Source organism: Egretta garzetta, unplaced genomic scaffold (assembly GCF_000687185.1).
Source record: "Egretta garzetta isolate BGI_Z169 unplaced genomic scaffold, ASM68718v1 scaffold440, whole genome shotgun sequence".
Classification (NCBI taxonomy): Eukaryota; Metazoa; Chordata; class Aves; order Pelecaniformes; family Ardeidae; genus Egretta; species Egretta garzetta.
This window is the reverse complement of record NW_009258293.1, coordinates 760,026-780,819: the sequence shown is the minus strand read 5'-3', so window position 1 is coordinate 780,819 and position 20,794 is coordinate 760,026. Positions and strand designations below refer to the sequence as shown.

At 56.1% G+C, this 20,794-nt stretch overlaps 1 protein-coding gene across 1 annotated transcript in view; it reads left to right on the top strand.

The window, feature by feature from the left end:
- The first annotated feature begins 5,290 nt into the window (after positions 1–5,290).
- CHD6 (chromodomain helicase DNA binding protein 6) overlaps positions 5,291–20,794 on the top strand; it is a 59,890-nt gene continuing 44,386 nt past the window's right edge. Inside the window, exons 1-2 of the mRNA XM_035893350.1 lie at positions 5,291–5,342; positions 17,416–17,915. Of these exons, the coding sequence (XP_035749243.1) occupies positions 5,310–5,342; positions 17,416–17,915 (533 nt within the window). The 5' untranslated portion in view covers positions 5,291–5,309. The remainder of the gene's footprint in view (positions 5,343–17,415; positions 17,916–20,794) is intronic.

Below are 20,794 nucleotides of genomic sequence, written 5' to 3'. Positions count from 1 at the left end.
ATACTGGCATGATGTGGGCTTGGTCTGGTGTAGGGCTGTCTTGCACCTTCAGAACAATAAAAATAAATCCAAGGGGGGGTGGGGGGTGGGGTGGATGGTAGTAACCTGATGTGCCCCAAATTGTGTAACTGATAACGTCATTGCTAGCAGCAGATGCTTTGTAGAGGCCGTGCCACAGCGAGTTGGTCTGCTCATGTAGAAGGACAAAACACAGCTTCCAGCACTGCTCTGCTTGTCTCCTGAAATGCAACAAGACAGCTCCGAAGTGCATGGTCAGCCTGCCAGCAAGGTGTGCCACGCTGGTGTGCTCACCGCTTGTGTGCAGTGCCCGGCGCTGGGAGGGTCAGAGTGGGTAGCACCACAACATCATGACGGAGGACTCGCCTTTGGCTGCAGGCAGCTGAAAGCGCTGGTGACCGCCTGGTGCTGGGGGTGTTGCAGGCTGGAAGCACTGGTGTGGGACGTGCATCAATTATCTTGGGTTAAAAAGGCATAAAAATTTGAGCATGGAGAATAAAAACTCCCCACTTGTGACAGTGGCAATAAAGCTGAATCTAGCAGCCTGGAGTGCTTGCCATGGTGTGCTCGTGAGAACGTGTTGATCTCCATATGAAAAACATAAGCTCATTTAGGAAATTGGGCTGTCTTGTTTGAGATTAGAGTTTCTCTTTAATCTGCAAATACTTAATTAGCATGGAAACGGCTAGTTAAATGGGGCTCTCAATGTATATATCTGTGTGCCAGTGTGGTGGTGCTCCCTAGCAGGTGGGTGTTTCCCTTCAAGATGCTGGACGAGCTCCTGGCTGTGAGGCCAGGCGAGATGCTCTGGATGCAACAGACAAAAGCAGACCACAGCACTGTGCAGATGTGAACGTGTCCCTTCCCTCCTCTGCAGCTTGTCCCTTAAGAGGTAATGGCAGGACATGCTTGCTCCACAGGATTATGAACAGTACAGTGTGTTAAATGCCCCAGGTTCCCTGGTGTCTGGATTCACAACTGGCCGCAGTGACTCTGGCCCCTGGCCAGCACAGAGTTTAATGCAGCCTTCCACAGCCTAGGATGGCACGTCATCCCAGGAGCTGCAGCAGGGCCCTGTAAGGACCAGGGGTGCTGCCGTCCTCACAGGGTGGCCTCTCACTGCGGCTGGCTCTGTGCAGACAGGAGACCACGTGCTCCCTCCTGACACCTGCAATGACTTTGCTGGACCTCTCCTTGCCTTCAAATGACTCTGCACATGGTCAGAGTAGGTCTCTCTGTTAAACTGTCTCCTCTGGGTCTAACTGGTATCCCAGCCTTGTTTATCAAGACAGATGCACACACTGGCTTCAGTGCTATGAAAGTACACGGGTGTACAGTGGGGGTGATACTGTTGTGTGCCTGTTGCCAGCTGGAACAAGAGGACAGAGCACAGGGAAGACCTGTCTGCTGGTGGTTTGGGACCATTGCTGAGCGTGGGACTGCCATGCCTTGGGGCTCTCTGAGCCAAGCAGATGGGCTCTGCCCGTGATGGGACGTGAACAGAGTGGGTGATACCCATGTAGAGCTTGGCATGTTCAAGCTGGTGCATGTGGGGACAGGCAGAAGGAAGAAGACCTGTAGATGTTCCCTCCTGGCTCATTGAGAGGGAGCTGGGTGAGAAGGGGGTCTGCCCACTCTGTTCCTGCCTGTAACTTGCTGGCTGTGGCCTGTGCCAAATGCTTTCGGGGCATGGTCTATCCTGGGCTGTGGCCTGCGGTGAGAACTCTGGGGCACTTTCCTGGCCAAGGGCCAGCGTGGCTTCATTTGTGGCTGTGGGCAGCCCTTGCTGCCTAGAGGAGGGGGGACATGGCCTATTAGCTGCCTCCTGCCAGTAACAGAGCAGGCGCTGTGCAAGACACCTCCCCTGGTTCAGCTGTGTCTCAGTCTCCAACAGTTCACCTGTGGGTGTGAATCTGAGCAGAAACAAAGTTGTGCGCTGAGAAGTGACCGCTCTGCTTCAATCACAGAGAAGCCTCCTCCTGTACACTGCTCTCACATGTCCTTTCTTGAACCTGTGCCCTTGTCCCCTCTGGTCCCAGTACTCATTCAGAGCGTGCCGGAGGGCTGGCCAAGAGCTCCTTCTCCATTGCTGTGTGCCAGTGCTGCCGGCTTGGCTAGCCCAGTGGCTGGGCTTCTGCTGTGCCTCTTGCAAACCACTAAAGCCAGGGGTGGCCTGCAGCCTGCTGCACTCAGGGAACTGCAAAAGTCCTTCCCTGATAGTAACTTTAACCTGGTAAAAGTTGTTCATGAGCCATGCGTGTGCAGGTGAGTCCTTGTGCAAACAGATATTAGGAATGGGCAGCCTACCTTGCCCCAGCCTGTTCCAGAGGTACCCTGGGAAGGAGAATGGTAGGCTGCAGGCAGAGGGCTGCTTTGGCAGCAGGATCCCAGCTCTCCTTTCTGCTGGGGAGCCTAGGAACATCCCTGCTCTGTACAGCCACTCCCGGGAGCCCTAGACCTGTGGCATACGCTAGCTGCTTGCTTGCTGTCCCAGTGAAGAGACTGCGCCTGGCTTCCTGCTGCTAGATATGAGGCTCCTGAAGCAAGGCATGGCTGCTCTAAAGCTCATTCCCTTGTGCGGCTTGCTCGTAGCACTGGCTGCCCTTCCCTGCCTGCAGGCATCATCCTGCTGGCCCAGCATCATGTGCTCTGAATCCTACCTTAGCCTGGTTATTTGGTGCCTGTGAAGTAATGGGCAGAATGGTGCTGAACCAGCAGCTGATGGGATCAGAGGTGAGGGCTGTGGGACTGAGCCACCAAGGCTGATGGCAGCAGGGTCCAGCAACCCTTGCCCGGGCTCTGGAGAGGCGACAGGGTTGGGCCGCTTGCTCACTGTGGCACCAAGCTTCCCAGCATCCTTTGGCCCTCTTCTTCAGCTGCTGGCAACTGCCTGTGTTACCACTGTACAGAAGGTGGTGAGCATGCAGGCCACTAAATGTGTGTGATCCACAGTGTATGATGTGTGCTTTATTTTAATAAAAAAAAAGCCCTGAAAAACAAAAGCTGAGTGATAGGAGCAAGCTCTTGTAGGCCATGCCATACGAGACTTCCAACCTGCGCTAGCCCAGTGCTGAGGAACTTGTAGCAAGGTATTTATCTTTCGCTTGCCAGAAGTGGTGCTGAGCTGCTGCCTTGCAGACAGCACAACAAGCCTTTCTCCTTCCCTGACATCTCCTGGGTCTCAGTGAAACAGCCTATGTGCTCACTGCAGGGCCCTGGCTCTGCTGGGGTGGGGGCAGAGGGCTACAGATGCCCCCGTGTCCACAAATGCCATCAAACTCCTCCCCACTCAGCTTGTAGCATCAGGTCCCTTGCCTTACTGCCACCATGCTTGACTTATGCGTGAGATATGCTGGCCTGGCCTGTGCCACGTAGCTGGGATCAGAGTTAGAAGCCTTTGCCTCTTCTCCTTGGTGTGGTGGCTGTGAGCCGTGGACCAGCATTGGCATGCAGAATTGGTCCTCTCTTGCTCTGGCCTGAGCGCTGCCCACCTGTAGGACCCGTTGGGCTCCCCTTTGGGAAGAGAGGTGCTGGGTCAGGGGATAAATGGCTGTTGATTTTGGCAAGGTCTGGGCCTAGCAGGGTGCTCCTGCCCAGGAAGGGAGACATGATGGGGGTGCAGGGGGGTCGCCGGGCCTCGCCTGCAGGCTGGCGGTGGCACAAGCTGCACCCTTGCACCAGGTGAGTCTGGTGGCTGCAGCGGCCAGGGAGGCTCTCACGTCGCGTGGCTAGTGGAGCGGGGTTTTCATGGTCTGGGAGGGAAATGAGAGGCCAGTGTTTGTGGGGTTTGTGTCTAAAACACTTGCCAAATGCTTCTGGGCTCTTTGGTGCCTGTTGCTGGCACTGTGAGAGCAGACAACTGCTGAGGGTTGGCTTCCCAAAAAACATCTACTGCCTGGAGCATGGGGCTCTAGGCAAAGGCCAACAGCTCTGGCAAGTGTACTGTCTGGGGCTGCTATGGGGAGGGCACGGGGCTGTAACCTCACACTGTCCCCTTGACTGTCACAGCTGGTGAGTGTGTTCATCCTGGCGAGCTGCAGCCATGCCACCACCTGGGATCGGTGCCGTTTCCGATGCTGACCCCACGTGTGGTGGGGCTGCTCCTGGCCGTCCTACCGACACAGCAGTGGCAGGAGGGAAGCAATGAGCCCGGCTTTCTCCCAAATCTGGCAGTGCCCAACCTACACGTGATCCCCAGGGAAAATCGGGCCCAGGCAATGCGTGCCTGCTCGCCAGCTGGCCCTGTCCTGAGGGTGCGTGGCAGCCCAAGGAGGGTGTGTTGAGTGCTGTGTCTCTGCGTTTGGGGGCAGCTTCTCAGGCAGTGCCTGCAGGCAGCTATGGCTGTTGAGGAGAGACCAGCTAAAAGTGCTGCTGGCCAAGGTGGACCACAGCCACCGGGTGCAGGGTGCTGAGCCGTGGTGCAGGGAGCCTAGGGGAACAGTCTTGGCCCTGGAGAGCTGCCAGGGTGCTACATCGCCCCACAGATCCCTCATTGGTCCCTTCCTTTGGCATGGGACAGTGTGGGGACCTGGTCGCACAGGCAGTTCTGCCTCTGGCACTAAGGTGCTGCTAAGAGCTGGACTTGCAACTGCAGCCCCTCCGGCCAGCCCTGCTCTGGGGGGGTTGCTTGAGAATTGCCTCTGCCTGCAGCCCCCCCATCCTGCACTGCAGGGGCATGGGCCTGAGGAGGCAGCCGGCCCGCTGGCCCTGCCCAAGCGCTGCTCTGAGGGCTGCTGCGGCAGGCTGGGGAGATGGTGTCTGCCAGCTTGTCTCTTCCCCCTGCTTGCTTGCCCTGACCTCATCCCCCTAGCAGCTCTCCCTCCATAGTAGGGCTCGCAGCCCACCTCAAGCTTCTGCGTCCTCTCCATGTCTCTTGCTGCTTCCTTCTGCTTCTGCAGGGTTGGCAGCATCCAACATGTCTCTCAGGGGTGTCTGGGGTGGGTTTGGGGCTTTGGCGAGGTGGAATCTATCCCCGCTAGCGCCAGCTGTGCCACTGCATGCTGGGACTGCGACTGCGAGGTTGGTCCTGCCAGACGGGGTTCCAGTAGCACCAAGCTGCCGGGAGGTGTGTGGTTGGGCTCCTTGCCATGGCTCAGCAGAGCAGATATCCCCAAGCTTGTCCCTGAGAGCATTTCGCTCCTGCAGCTTTGTTGCTCTGAGTGGGACCAGAGTTGGCTTGGCCTCCTGGAGGGGTGATGTGGAAGAATGGAGCACCTCAGGTTCACCAGTCTCTTTACTGTGAATTTTTTTTTGTGTTGTGTCTTGCAGAAATAACATTCATCCCAGATTTGATGATAATGAAAATACAGAAAAAAGAAAAGCAGGTTTGTGACCCTCTCTCCTTCTCCCAACTCAGCTGGCAAGGCCTGGGGACCATGTCCTGTGTGTGAATTGTTGCTGTTGATGTGTGGTGGGAAGGGGGCCGGGGGTGGGGGGGCTTGCCTTCTCAGACAGGACTGCTGCTCAGCACGTTGAAATTTGACCTGAGCTGCAGCCTAGATCTGATGAGTCTGGTGTGGACAATTGAACAAGGTGGGGTTTCTCTTCTGTAATGAAAATGCTCTTGATTTGGTTCTGTTCCCTGAAGAGGAGCAGCCCTTCTTTTCACTCAAAGTCCCTAGTATTGATTCTTGTTTGAATCTTATCTTTGCATTCTATCTTTGAATATTACAAAACCACATTTGCTGTGATTACTGCTAATAACATGATGCTCCAGGACTAACACCAGCAGGAAGGTTAGGAAAGAGCACATCTGCGGGGCTGTGAGAGTTTGGCCAGGGAATCTTCCCTTGCTCAGAAATAATCGCATCCCACCAAGCTGCCATTTCTGAATTGCCGCATTGGATAACTACCTGCTGCTCCCGGAGGAGATTTATGAGCCAGTGGTCTTTGTATTAACCGTGTGCAGAGGAAGAACCAGGCCATTGGCGCTCCGATAAGGGGAGAGGACCTGTTACATGCGTGGAGATTCGCTCTGCCTGACGGGGTGAAATATGGCTGGACGTATAAAACAAACTGGTCCAGCCTGAGCTGATTTGTGTCTGTGCTGCTTTTAATGGGAAACCATAAAATAGAACACTGAGTTAAGGGATAAATCTGTTGGAGAGCATGAGCTGGTGCCATTTCTAGCCAGCTCTGAAGCAGCGTCTTCGTGCTGCTCAGGGCAGCTGCAGATTGCGCCATCATGGCAGGTTAATGAGGAGGAGGAAGGGAGGGAAGGGTTTGGAGAAGGTGAGTGTGCTGTTACGAGCTTGCAGCAAGCCAAACGCTGTGGATATAGGAAGGTGAGTGTGCAGAGCACCGATACTGTAGGAAGTACAGAGTTTATCGGTGTGTCCTGAAGATGCTGTGAGGAAGCAGAGCTGGCCTCCGGGTGAGGAGGAGGGGAGCGTGGCAGGTCTTGCATACCAGGGTGGGGGGAAGGCCTGGAGGAGAGCAGGGTGCTTTGGGGCACAGGTGCGTCATCTCTCTCCTCTGGTAGTGAAGCCCAGGTAAGAAATTCCCACTACTCCATTGGACTAATACATCAGGTTTGGCTGCTCTGGGAATGGGATTGCTGAAATGACGTGAGTTTTAAGCACAGCGACACCATCCTCCCCCATCATGTGGAGATTTTAGAGGGCTCAGCTGCTGAAGTGTTTTGTGTACCTGCCCCTGCAGATGAACTCTGGGAGGGAGATAAAGGCATGCTGGTGTGAGCAAGGAGGGGTAGGGGCCAAGCTGCTCATCTCCTGAGCTCTCCGAACCGGCAGCAGTGTAAGACGATCCTTGCAGCATGTCATGGAGTGGGCTGCAGCGTTCCTGGGTCACCAGCCCTGCAAGGGCTGTGCTGGGGTGTCTCTGGAAGGGTCTGGACAGCAGTCGGAAATGCTACTGTGAGTTCAGTGTTTGGAAGAAAGCCTGGCCAAGCAGGGCTCCTGGGGGTACTAGAGGTTCCTGATTGATGTAGTGAAGGGGGTGGCTGCTCCCCGAGGTGGAGAGCCTACTGAGCGGCATTGGAGGCAAAACTAGCAAGAGGTGCCATTCCACGTACCCCTGGACACCTGAGAGCAGGAGCTTCCACACCTTGTAAACAGACTCCTCATGGCACCAAGGAGGGCTGTTGCCTTCAAAATTCCATTGAGCAGTCTCTCTGGGGAAGAGGAGATGCTCGTGTGCTTCCCAAGGCTCTCAAGGGCCACGTGTTTCTGTATGTGTCTCCCTGCCAGCCTCTCGCCTGCAGAATCTCCACCTTGGTTGTCATGTAGGTGTAGGTTCAGGCCCATGGGTACCAAGGCTGGCAAAATGCTGGCACCCTTCTGATTTTCATCTTATTTTTGGATGTTGGTTTTTTTGCTGTTGTTTTTTTTTGGATGTTGTTTTGTACCAAGGCTGGCAAAATGCTGGCACCCTTCATATTGGTGAGGGACGGCAGGAGAGCTGTCAGGTTCCTTTGGGGATGGGTTATGGACATGATCTGTTCTTTCCCAAGTCCGTGGCTGTCCTGAGCAAGTGCCTTGTCCTGCCCATGTCCGCCACCAGTGGATTACAAAGCCTGGGCTGGAGAGCTGGGGTCTCACAGGAGGCTGTCCTGGCAGGAGCTCCTCTCTGTGCCCCCTTGGTGCCCCCTGCAGTGGTGCCACCCTTCCTGCACGGATTGGGATGGCTTGGCATGCACGGCACTGCCAACTGGTGCACCAGATGAGGGGCTGTTGTTAGTGCAGACAGGGTCTGTGTTTGCACGACTCTTCTTCCTTAGTAATGCATGAAAATCTGGTGGATTTGTCACCAAGCTGTGACTAACTCGTGAAACCTGTCGCTTCCCTCGTGACTTAGGAGGCTTCATGCCCAGGCGCCTTGTCTCCTGGCGGAGGCGGGACAGCATGCCTAGTTACCCCAAGGAGCAATGACAAGCAATGGATTTTCTTTGAGGGCTTCAGCAGCACTGTCGTTCCCTGGGCTGCTTCTCCCGGCTGTGTCCTGCTCCTCCCTGGGCACTGAAGGGTCTTCTACTCCTGCTTCTTTCTGCCAAGTTCTGACTTGTTGAATAACCTGAGAAATAATGAACTAAAATAAGTGCAGTTATCCCACAGTGCCTGTAAATCTCCTTATTCTACAGCCATGGAAATGCTCCCATCCCTCACAGACTGTAAGAGCAGAGCAGCATTGCTTGCCCCTCAGAGAGGGAGAGGATGGGAAACCCGGTGACCCCTCAGCTGCTGCCTTCTGGAGGGCTTTTCTGACTTTTCAGCCTGGGCTTGGAGGCGGTGGGGATGGCCCATTCCCCAGCGGTGCGCAGCTGGCAGCATGGGGAGGCAGCGGGGAGCAGCACAGCGCTGCGGGCACCACATGGCTGCTGTGCCGGCTTTGCAGCAGGGACGCATCAGAACGTGCAGACCCCCAGGAGTATCTCTGGAGCTCTGCTTGCCTTTGCTTCAAGCACTCACTGCATAAAATGAATGTTTGTCCTGAATTTTATGGGTCTGTTTAAGTGAAACATGAGCTTTGATGTCTCACCTATTGCAAACATTGCCGAGGGCTGTTACTAGAGCTTCCCGGGGCTGGAGCAGAGTCCTGACAGCAGTGGGAGCCAGTGCAGGGAAAATGGGGAGGCTGAGGGCACTTGTGACTCTGTCCCAGGCTGTGTCCATGGGCTCCTGGCCCATCCTGGGCTTTTTTTGTTGTGATGAGACTGTCAGGTGCATGGGTCATGGTGTCAGTGCTGGGTGCATGGAGGAGTTTTGCTCTGCTGAGCAGCGTGTGGGCACCTGCTCTGGTAAGGATGAAGAACAGTGGGAGCAGTGAGCTGCCAGGGTGCCCAGCTCCTCCACCCACAGCCAGGAGCGCTGGTCCTGGTCCTCCCCTGTGGTCCCCAGGGCTCCTTGCCCTGCTGCCACTCGCAGCAGCACACTGCTGCACAGGCCCTCTTCTTTCCATGCTCTTTCCCCGCCACGCTGCCAGAGAGGACTGAGCAGGGAGGACAGCCCCACCAGCCCAGGGCAGCAGCATTGCCCTCTGCCCCCGCCATGCCCTGTGCCAGGGCGGTGGGGACATGCGTGCCCCCCGCCAGGGCTGTCCTGGTCACGGGACAGAGCTTCCCAGCTGTAGTTGTTGAGGGCTGCGTCTTGGTGGAGTGTGTCAGGAATGGAGCCAGGCCCCACCTCCGTCACGCACATCCCATGGCGACTGCAGAGCCTGCTCAGAGACATGACGGAGGGTGGCACTTGTGTATTTTTAGCTTCTGCTGCATTGCATTAAGAGCTGGAAACGAGGGGTGTGGACACCCAGCGACTAGAATACAACAGCCCATGCTGTGCACGCCACTGGTGGGGATTGCAGCTGCCAGAGGGGGTGGCTCAACAGTCTGCTGAAATGCTGTGTATGGAAGAAGCTGTCTTTTCCACTCCTGTCGTGGGGCTCAGCAACTGGCTGTGCAGATAGACGGGGCTGATAGCTGCCGGCGTGACCATCTCAGTGAGGCAGAGCTGTGTGCTGGTGCCCATCTCAGGCTGCTGGCATGGTGGCAGCCTGGCTGGTGGCTTTGGTCAGTGCTATGGGGGGAAACCGAGCAGCTGAGGTGCTGGGCAGCCCCCTGACATCGGCCTCTGCCTACAGAGCATGGAAACCTTTGATGACCCCTGCAGTCAGGGTCCCCATGGACACTCCACATCTAGGACAGATCTCTGGGCGGTTGGAGCCATGCCCTAGACCCAAATGCAGGGCTTCTGCAGAGGCATTCTGCTTCTCCTGGGAGGCTGCAGGAAGGCCTGGCCCAGCCTGTGGCAAATGGGGGTTCAATGGTGCTGGCGCTGTGTGTGAGATGGCACATGGCATGGCCGCTGCTGCTGGCTCTGGTCACACTGCCCAGCAAGAGTGTGTGTGTGGATGTCGTCTGAGCCTGGTAGCCAGGGGAGCTGGCTTTGCTCTTGGTGGTGACCATGAGAAGAGCTCAGCCGTGGCCTCCTCGCAGGATGGAGCTGCCCTTCAGACCCTGAGGCTGTGCAGAGCTTTGCCCTGCTGGGAACGCTGTGCTTCTTGCGGGGGGGAAGCCTGCAGGGCTCAGGGCAGGGCAGGGTGGTCATCAGGCTGTTGCTCCTTTCCCCTTCCCACCCCCAAACTTGTGTGGTACTGCAGGGTTTGGGTACGGATCAGGAGTGACACTGGCTGGCTTGGAGGCTCTGACACCCAGCAGTGCCAATGCAACGTCTGCTTCATCCCCATCACAGCTCCTGGCAGTGCTGGCCTGTGACTTCTGCCACTTGGGTCCAGGGGAGCCTCCCTCTGTTCCCGCCTTTCCGAGTATCGAGTGGAAAGGGGATAAGCTGTATAATTGGAGCCGCCTTTACAGGGCAGAAGGTGGTGCTGGGCTGCCCAGGCATGGGAGGGGGGAGCCCAGGAGCACCAGAGGCAGGGAAGGTGACGTGGTCTCACAGGCCATGGAGGGAGTGGAGCTCTGGGTGTGTGACAGTTCCCTCCTGGCTGGGCACAAGGTGCAGGATCTTCAGCCCCATCTAGCCAAGCCTGACCCCTTCTGCCATACCTCTCCTGGAGGCTTGGGCCCAGTTTTCTCTTGTCTTCACCTAAAGCTGTTCTCCATTCTCACTTGCTCCTTAGGACTCTTGTTCCATAATGTCCTAGTGTCATCCTGGCACCCTGTCCTAGCTGCCCTTTCCCTGTCACCAGTTTCCTGCCTGTTCCCCTCCCCACCTTCTCTCTGCAGTTGCTGTTCCCCCTCGTTCCTCTCTGCTGTTCCCTTGGCAGGTACCTGGCACGGGCAGGGCGAGGGTTCTGAACCCAGCTTGGAGTGCGGGCAGTCCTGCTGGCCCCGGGCTGGTGTCTGCCCTGGGCAGTCCTGGGGAAAGTGCTGCCGAACCTCTCTGCTCCTAAGCCCCCTGCACACATGCCAAGTGAAGTTTTTAAACTGTTCCTTCAGTTGTGAACCCAGCTTCGCTCTTTGCTGTAGGGCTTGGAGAGGGTCAGGGGTGCTGCATGACCCTCACGGGGCCGAGGTGGCTGGTGCATCTTGCAGGCTCAGCGGTTTGGGAGAGGGGAGGGTGCCCTTTGAGGACCAGGGGCAAGAGCCGCTTTGCCTCCCATCTCCTGGTGGTGTTTTCCCATAAGTTCTGAATAAAAACTGGGAAGTTGAGTCAAATTTGGACTACAAATGAATTGAAGCAATTTTAAATTAAGGAAACACACCATTAAGGTCCACCCTAACCTTGGCTTTGCCCTCTAGTGGGGTCATGCAATTATAAGTGGTCTCTGTTAGCCTTCACGGCTCTCTGGGGAGGTTTTAAACATTTTTTTTTTTTCCCCTGACCTTCTCTTTGACAGTAGTTGGATGCACGGGACAAGACTTCGTGCTCTAACTGCTGCTGAGGGACTTGCTTTCCTGTACGAAGTGTAATTTATAGAAGATTCCTCTGGGAATAGAAAAGTGTACAAATGTTACACAAAAGTGTATTCTGAAAATGTAAAATCATTACAATCACCACCAAAAAAAATGCCAGTTGAGAGCCAGTGCAAAGGCACAGCTCTAAGGGTAAAAAGCATGCTGAGGGTATGGAGGCTGCTTGGGTATGGTACCAGAGGTCCAGGGATGGGCATACCCTACCAAAATCTGGAAGTCATTGTCTTCACTTAGCCCCCTCCAAAATACCCCAGCAACAACAAACCTGCATGGTTAGACAGGCAGGTAAGAAGACACATAGGAGAGTCTGTTCAATGTGAAATGATGCTTTTCTTTAGTTAAAACAAGTTGTAGTAAGAAAACGGACACCTATTCTGGGAATTTAAAAGTACACCTGTAACAAGGCAGGACTAAAAAGATTTTTAGGAACAACTTGCGAAAGAGACGGAGTCTAATAATATTTTTTTTTTCCAAATATCTCAGGACTAAAAAGCCTTTAAGAGGAGTCACAGGGTAAACAAGTGATTGAGGTGTCAAGTGAGCGCTCATGGAAAGGGCGTTGTCAAAACAGCTCTGTCAGGAAGGCTCCCAGCCCAGAGCCATCCCCAGTGCCAGACACATCTGAGAGTTGCCCTTAAATTAAAGGGTTTGGTAAAGACATTTTTGAGCAAAGTGACACAAGCCACCAGGCTTTGATGGTATCTACTCTAGAATTGTCAAGGAGCCTGATGAGATGTTGGGAATAAATAGTGTTAGGGGCCTTCGCCCATCAGGGCCACATCCATGGAGGGGGAAGTGTAGCAAATGTGAAATTAAAGGCCAATAGTTTTACTTGGGTATTGGGTGAATCATTCGGAACTATAATAAACACTTCAGCTATGAAAGCACTCCACCGGTGAATAGTCAGCATGGCTTTTGTAAAGCAGAGTTAGACCTTGCACTCTGCTGGGGACTTATAGCCAGGTCTCGGGGGTGAGATTGGGCTGGGCTGGTACAGCGCTCATGGGCTCCCGAACAACTGCTGAGAAAGTTTCTCACCGAATGCTTTCCAAGAAGTTAAGCATTGTCCTGATAAGGGTCTTTCTGTGAATTACTGAGTGGTTAAAGAATAGGAAGCAAAGTACAGGAAAAATGTCTCTGCTTTCATGGCACGGAGCAGGGGAGAAGGCGCCAGCTGATTCCTGCAGTCATCTGAGATGCTGAAATGGAAATGGAATCTGAAGGGTTGAAGAAAAGTCTGAAGATGTGCCAAGTAATGCATATGGGGGAACCAGCCATGTGCGTGTCTTCACTTGGGGCTGTCCCTGCTCCTGGAGGAGACTGTAAAACACTGGCATCTGCCTGCAGGTTGTCCCAGAGGCGCATTGCGTTAGGTGGTTCAGAAAGGGAGAAGGAATAGAGCAGAAACCCTCCTGCTGCTTATATATAACCTCTCTGATACTGCATGTTTTCCTGCTGCTGCCCCAAAGCTGATGTGGTTAGAAGAGGTACGCAGAAGTGTAGGGATGGTCTGAAAGCGGGCCCAGCCCGCCTGCAGGGAGGGGGCGACTTATCACCTGTACCCTAGCTGGGCCAAGAGAGCTCTGCAGGGGAAGGATGTGATGGAGAACGGCAAAACAGGACAGAGCAGGTGGCAAGGAAATCCTCCTTTGTACTCTCACACCTTGAGAACTAGAAGCCACTTAGGAGGGCAGCACAATTTTTTTTTTTTCCCCATACCTTATCATTTTGTAGTACTGAAAGTCAGCAGTTGCTTTGGCACCCATGGTTATGGGTGGACTCATGCAGCTGTTGGCCACCGTGCCCTGGATGCGGTCTTGCCACTGGAGCTCCTGAGGCACAGCCAGCCTGGGCAGATGGGGAGGCAGAGCTGCCTGCCCTGCCCCACTCCTGCCCGCCTTGGGGTCAGAGCACTGGCCTGGAGCGGCCCTTGGCTGGTCCAGAGCAGCCAAGGGGAGCCTGCAGAGCCTGCCTGCTGCAGCAAGCGTCCTGGGGCGATGATTTGCCAGGTTTAGGCTCCTGAAGCTGGATATGTTTCTCCCTTGTGAAGGAAGTCTGAACATGGTAGTGTGTCACTGCTGGTTGTTGCTGCATATACGGTGGCCGGTAGCCTGGGCAAAGCTGTGGGCAGCCTGATGGCTCATGGTGGTGTGTGTCTCAGGCCGCTCAGTCTGGAGGTTGCTGCTGCAGCTCCCTGCAGTGCTGTGTCCCCATCGGTGTGACATGGGCCCCTCAGCTCCTCGCTGTTTGGAAGCAGAGGTGGTGGTTCCCTGTGGCAGAGGGGCAGCGGCTGATGTTATGGCACTGGCTGCACGGGGACAGTGTGCTCCTGCCTGCAAGCTGCGAGTGTGCTTTGAAGCCGAGCAGGAGCACAGATAACGCTGGCACTGCTTTCTCAGGCTTTTCCTGTTGACGAGAAGCCAAAATAAACTGAACCTCATCAAGGGGAAGTAGGAAAATCCCGCTCCCTGGCTCGCAGCAGTGCGCCGAGCTCTGACTGTAGATTTGTACTCGGCAGCACAGTCTTATGTGGATGGCAGGAGCTTGCTGTGGACTTGTAGGAGCACAACATGGAGCCTTTTCCCCTCAATTCAAACCAAGCAGCCTTGGGTGCAGAAGGGTTTCTGGGGCTGGCAGTACCTTGCCTGCAGTCAGGGTGGAGGAGCCTGGTTTCCTTGCCCCTCTGTGCTTCTGCTGCCTGTGCAAGCCCTGGCCGTGAGCTGCTCAGTCCCACAGGCTGATGTTTGATGGTCCTTTCATGGCAGGGCCTGTGCCAGAAGCTTCTGGCTGCTCCAGCTGGAGGCAAGCACTGCTGCCTGGTACTAACACCGATTCCCAGCCACAGCAGGCTGTGGTGTCTGATGCCCATGGGGCATCCCGTGGCAAAGTGCTGGCACTGCTGGATCTGGGGGCCCGCAGCACCGCCTGGGAGCTGTGTGGGGGTGGACATGCCTGTGCTCCCACCGTGATGGGCTTGCCTGGAGGCTGGAGGGGCTGTTGGCAGCCAACAGGTGATGCAGGAGGAACAGAAGGATTGCTTGTGTTTTCACAAACCTTCTGACAGCTTGTGGTTGTTTCTATAAAGCATTCAGCTTTTTATTGCAGCAGGGCTTGTGGCAGGCTGGGATGTCTTTGTGAGCAATCACCGAAATGCCCTTCCGCTTTGCCTAAGGAGCACAGTGCAAGTACGAGGCAGACCCCACAAAGGAGGTCACGGTTTGGGGTCTGCTCTCTTGACAGCTTTATCATCCTGTCTCATGCAGTGGTGCCTGAGGCTCCTGCTGGGCTGTGGACATGCCAGCAGTTAGCAGGACCTGCCTGGACCCCGTAGCCTGGGCTAGAGCTGTAGATGCAAACAGCAGATGGGGTAGGAGGGAGCTTTGGACCACTTTGGTGTGTGGCGGTGGAAATCATGAGCCAGTTTCAGCACTGCCTACTCCACAGTGGCTTGCTGTGAATTGCTGATGCAGGCGATGAGAGGGACCCGCGTCCCCATGCCTGGCCATGTTGGCCTAGCTCCCACAGGCACAAGCTGTCAGGGATGGAGCTGCTCCCCTCAGCACCGCTCCCAGCCCAGTCCTGGTCCAGCCCCATGGGTGAGCCAGGGAACCCTTCTCCAGCAGGGCAGGTGACATTGCCTGCTCTTGGATGGCATCAGAATTGTAATATCCAGACCTGTTGCTCGTTGGGTGGTCTGCCTGGAAGCGGGCAGCCCCTGTAAGACTCAGGGCTACAAGCTGTGCCTGGGAAGGGGTAGTTCACCCTCCTGCTGTGCAAGGATGCTGAAGATTTGCTTTCTGTCTGGTATCTGCACTTGGCTGCTGTTCAGCACAGAAGCAAAAGGAGATCCAGGCTCTTGAGGGTCTGTGAGCTTTGTAGCTAATCCAGTAAATTGTTCCAGCTGATCCCCAGCTTGCAAGATCTGAAGAATGTAAAGGCTGGGACTGATCCTGTTACTCAGCCTGTGGGCTCAGAGGCAGCATCCATGGTACTGATTTTCTCCTGGTGCAGAATAGGTTCCCCTTAATTACTTGGGTGCACTTTGATGGCTTGTCCTTGTGATGGGATGGCTGCTCTACTGGTGCAGCCTGGCTGGCTGATGCCAGAGGTGCCAGCAGCCCCACTCGCGGGTGGCTGCAGGGGCATTGGGGTTATTTCCACTTTGCAGCCTGTTTCATTTAGTGCTTCCATCTAATCCAAATCAGATATCCAAGTGTACAGAGTGCCCTGTGCCTCGACCACCCCAAATGGGCTCCAGTCCTCAGCCTGTAGGATGTAAATTTTTACATTCTCTCCCACAGCTCTGGGGTGTCTGAAGAGCTGGATGGCACTGGGGGTCCGTGGGGCCCAGGCATTACTGCCAGAGGCACTGGCACCCCAGCACCAGGGAAATGGCTTGCAAAGGAACCAGCACCCCTGGCCTGGGGCAGCTGTGGGCGCAGGGTGCTGGGGCAAGCACTGCTGCTGTCCCCTCAGGCACACTGCTGCCCAGCACTTCTGGGGCCACTCACCAGCCACCCCATGGTTTCCCTCCAAGGAGGGGCCACCTCCAGGCTGGCGGGATGGGGCTGGCAGGGGCTCAGCCCCATGCCTTGTCTGATGGGACAGCCACCACACACCTATCTGCAGGACCAGCTTTCCAGCCCCAGTTGCACTACTGGGCTTGCTCTGGTGCTGATCTGGAGCCCCGTGGCGGTGAGCTAGGCTAGGGATGGCCGCAGCTTCCCTCTGGTCATGGCTGAGCTGTGCATTAAAAGGAGGGGTTAATCAGGCGGTTGTAGGTGAAAAGTTTGCCATCTCTTGTGCAGGCTGTGGGGTTTGCTCTCCTGCTGGAAGGCCGGAGGAGCAGCTCGGACTGCCCCTGCTGCTGTGGCAACAGGCAGAGACCTGCCTGGGCTCCCGGCTGTGCAGGGCTCTCAGCAGTACCACAAGGGATCGGTGCCGGCCGTGGCCCCAGCTGCTCTCCGGTGGCTCCTGGATCACAGGCAGATAGGAGAGGGTGCAGTGGGCTGGCTGAGTGTGCAGGCAGGGCCAGGCGCTGCCTGTGCCAGGGTGCCGGGGATGGGAACTAACTGAGCAGCTGAAGTGGAGCCCAACATGTTACTTTCCCCTTGCTGTGCACAACTATGTTTCTGTCCAGCCCTTTGTGCATCCCTTGCTCTCTCCCCCTCTGGCAGCTGCTGCAAGGGATGTTATGGATCATCACCTGCGGGGCTACCTTCCTTGGGCTGTCCCCTTCCAGCCCTGCTGGCCTGGGCTGCTCTTGAGGAGACAGGGTTTCTGCTCACCAGCCTGGGCTCCTTATCGCAGACACTCCTGCTGCTGCTCAAGCAGAGCTGGGCCTTTTCTTGCTGTTTTCTGGTTGGGTCCGCCGTGGCAGAGCATGCTGGGAAAGCAGCTGAATTCCTTTCAGTGTTCAGTGCTGGAAAGTTCGCAGGAAGTGAAGGAAGAGCCAGAGCAGGAAGAGCAGCTCTGCTCTCCTGGGCTGGAGGCAGCCCCAGCGCCCAGCAGCTCCCGGGAGAGGTGCTGGTCTAACCCAGAGGGGGCTCTTCTGCCCCGAGCTCTGTGCCAAATGGACCTAGGGGCCTGCTTCCTTAATTCCCTCTCCCTGCTCTGCCGGGACAATCCCTGGCTCTGGGCAATGGGCAGGAAGTGGCCTGGGCACGTGGGTCGCTCTGTGTCTCAGCAGAGTGGGGTGTGCAGTGTGCGATCAAAGGCAGGACTATGCTCAGGGGCACAGCAGAGGGGCCAGCCGCCCTCCGCATGGGCTGGTGGGGAACCAAAAGGCCTCTCTAACCTGTTAGTCTCCGTCGCGCAAGGAAGGGGGATCCTCCCCTTTGAGCTGTGTCTGCGCGTGGTGGCCATTAGCCATAGTCCCCTGTATATCGAGGAATGATGCTCGTGCTGCGCCCGGGTGACTGGAGCCTCACTGGGGCTGCAGTTCCCCCTCAATCACCTGCTATTTCTATATGTTTGCTTCACACACCTCCCTTCTGTTCTCTCTGCAGCCGCCAAGCTTAAAAGCGCTGAGCTGCTCCCCAATGTCGGATGCTTGGGAGCGCAAGGCGCAGGACCCCTTTGCCAGCAGCGAGGAGCAGGATGAGGTGCCCCTCCAGGTGACAGTGACGGACACGGACACGGGCGGCCAGTGCCAGTGCCCCGAGGAGGAGCCCGATGGGGCTCCCCAGAAGCGGACAAGCACCCAGAATGGCGTGCAGGACAGTGGGGGCGGGGGCACGGGGGTGAAGAAGAAACGGAAGAAAAAGGATCTGGGAGAGCCTGAAGGGGGAGAAAAAGCAGCTATGGAGGTGAAACCAAAGAGGAGGAGAGAGCCTAAAGAACCAAAAGAGCCTAAAAAGGCTAAGGAGCCCAAGAAGACGAAGGAGCCCAAGCAGAGGGAGGTGGCCAAGAAGCCCCGGAAGCCTCGGGAACCCAAAACCCCCAAGGAGGCTAAAGACAAGAAGAACAGCTCTGAGCCTACCCCCAGAGCAAGACCCAAGAAGAGCAGGTGGGTGGTGGTATGACCTTGTCTCTGTGCCTGATGTGGTTGTGTTGTGGGCTCGCAGGAGCTTTGGCCGGGAGAGCCGTGCTGAGCCACCACGTTGCAGGGTGCACGGGCTCCTTGTGCTGAAGGCTGGACATGCCGGTCAGGAGGCCAGAATGAGCTCTCCAGCCATGCAGAGACAGGACAGGCAGGTGCCCTTTTGGGGATGAGGCCCCTTGAGACCCCAGATCCAGAAGAGGACCGAAGAGTCTTGGCCTTTCCTTGCCCTGGCCTTTGTGCCGAGTGTGCTGGGGGGCAGAGGGACCTTAGGGAGGTGTCTCACCAGGACAGTGAGGTGCAGTGTGGCAGAGGGCCGGTCATGCCTGTTTTGGGGCCTGGGCAGAGGGTACCTGAGTGAGACAAAACTGCCCCTGGGCTGTGTGTGCAAGCGAGGGTCCCTGCATGCCCGGGGGCTGGCAGCCTGCCTTCCCTGGGCTCAGATTTGGGAGGATGGTGGAGCACATCACCTCCCCTCCCTCTCCTGTCCCTCCCTTGCAGCTGCAGAGCTGTGCTGGCAGCCAAGGCGGGCAGCGGGGGAAGGCCTGAGGACTCCCTCGTACTGCACAGCCTGACGCCACTGCCTCCGGTAATTCCTCGTGCTTTTAATTAATAGTGTGATTGGCCAGAAGCTCTGATTTCTTAGCTCTGATTTCTTTTTAATTGGGAATGTGTGCAGATAGCAGAGCAGGTCTCAACAGCACCAGTGTCATTTGGTTTATTGTCATGGACTGGTGAGAATAAGTGTCTTTGGAGAGTCCTGTACAAAGCAAGCCTATCAACTAGAGCTGGGACCTCCTCGTGTACTGTGAATAATCCATAGGGTGAATCTATTTCTACTGTAAATGGGATTAGTACGTGAGCCAGCCGGGAATTTTTCAGCAAAACCTTTCTTTGTTAGAAAACACTGGTTTGGTAGAGCTTCTTGAGGGCGCTTCCCTGGAAATGGTCGCCAAAATGGGCATCCCAGGGTCTGTGGGATCTGCCCACCTCCCTCCAACCGTGGCTACCTGCAGGGTGAGGACTGAGCCCCGGGTCTTCCACAGCCCTGCTCCTTCGGAGCTCACTGTCAGCTGGACCCTGGGGAGGCCAGGGCTGCAGAGCCAGTGCCAGGGAGGCCGTTGGTGCCATTGGCATGGGCTGGTGGTGAACAGAAGAAGGTGTGGGGCAGCAAAGCTCCCACGCCAGGCTGGTGGGGAGCTCAGCAGGGCGAGAGCTGGGTGCCGTGTCCCCAGCGGGTCCCTGAGCTGTGCAGCGCTGTCACTTCTGGTCTTCATCAAGCCTGGGGCTCTGCACACCAGGAAGCCAAGCTGGGCCAGTGAGCTGGAGCAGATGGGGATGGGCAGGACAAGCAGACAGTGCCAGGAAGCTGAGAGAAGGGTTTCTCAAGTCCCCAGGGAGGGCTGCAGCAGAGGGGCTGGAGGTGGAGAGGGAAGGAGAGGAGCTGCAGGCAAGGAAGGGAAGGATGAAGCCTGTGTACAGGCAGCACTGGGTACCGAGGGGTATCCTGGGATGCAGTTAGCAGCTTTTCCTAATGACACGTCTGCTGCACCAGAAAGAAACTGCCGTATGGGCAGTTCACAGAGGTCCACCCCTGTGGTGGGACCTTTGGGACCAGACCAAAGAGGGGAAACCTGGAGAAGAGCAGACCATGGAGGCTTGGGCTCCTGGAGGTACTCGTGGCTCTTGTCCAGGAGCTTGTTGCCCCCCTGGCAGGTCCCTTGACTGCCAGCAGTGCCTTCACAGGGCCCTAAAAGCAGCCCAAGACTGCAAACTGCCATGGGTAGCTGGTGGGCAGGTCACTCTGCTAGATATGGGGAATGTAGCAGGGTAACCCCAGCTGCAGAGCTGGAGGCCCTGGTCCCTCCTGCAAAGGCATGGCAGGGTCTGCGGGTACCAGGAGAGGGGCTGAAGAGAGATCCACTTGCTGTTCTGGGGGCCATTGTGTGGACCCTGGTGAAAAGGTCACTTCATGCAAAAAAGACCAATTAATATAACTCCGTAACACATCATGCAGCTAGAAGAAGCTGTGTGTGGGAGTCTGGAAGGGCCACAAAGCTCTGTGCTTTCCTGGTGCCCTGTGCCAGTGGAGCCTGAGCCTGTGGTGCTTCCTCCTGATCACCTGCACCTTCCAGGAGGAGCCAGGTCTTGCTGCTTGGAAAGTCCAGCCCGTGGGTCCTCCTTGCAGCTTCCCTTCCTTTGCAGCCCCTCTTTCAGTCTTGGCCTCTGGGTCAGCCACCAGCAAATGCACCCATGGGAGGAATGGCCGTTGGGTGGAGGCACCCATGGGTGTCAAGGTGGAAGCTATGCAGGGAACAGGGCTGTGTGTCCCGCTGCACCCGCTGCCGGGGACAGAGACGGGGAGGTGGGCTGGGGGCCCCTGGCAGCGCAGGGAAGGAGAGGCGAGCAGCAGGCAGGGTAAGCACTCCATGCATATGAAATGATTGCTGGGAGTCCTCTAAGTGGCAGATAATGGTGGCATAATTTCTTCTAAATTATTTCTAATCATAGCCAACTACTGGTTCATGAATGAAGCCGTTGTTAATTGTGACTTACAAATCAATACCTTGGGAGTTATTGCTTGGGTGGAAGCAGTGCTCGCAGTGCACTTTCAGGGCCTTTAATTGAAGCACGGGTGTACGGCCAGGGCATTTTTGGCCTGAACAGCAAATTTTTAACTGCTTAGTTTTTGCGTTCCCAGGTAAACAGTGATTTTTCTCATGAAGCAGAGGTAAAACCTCGACGTGGCTTTGAAACCAATGATTCCTCTGCTGCTGTGCAGGTCTGGGGTGTGGAGGGGACGGATGGTGGGGCTGTGAATGAGGAAGGGGATGTTGCTCGGCCCA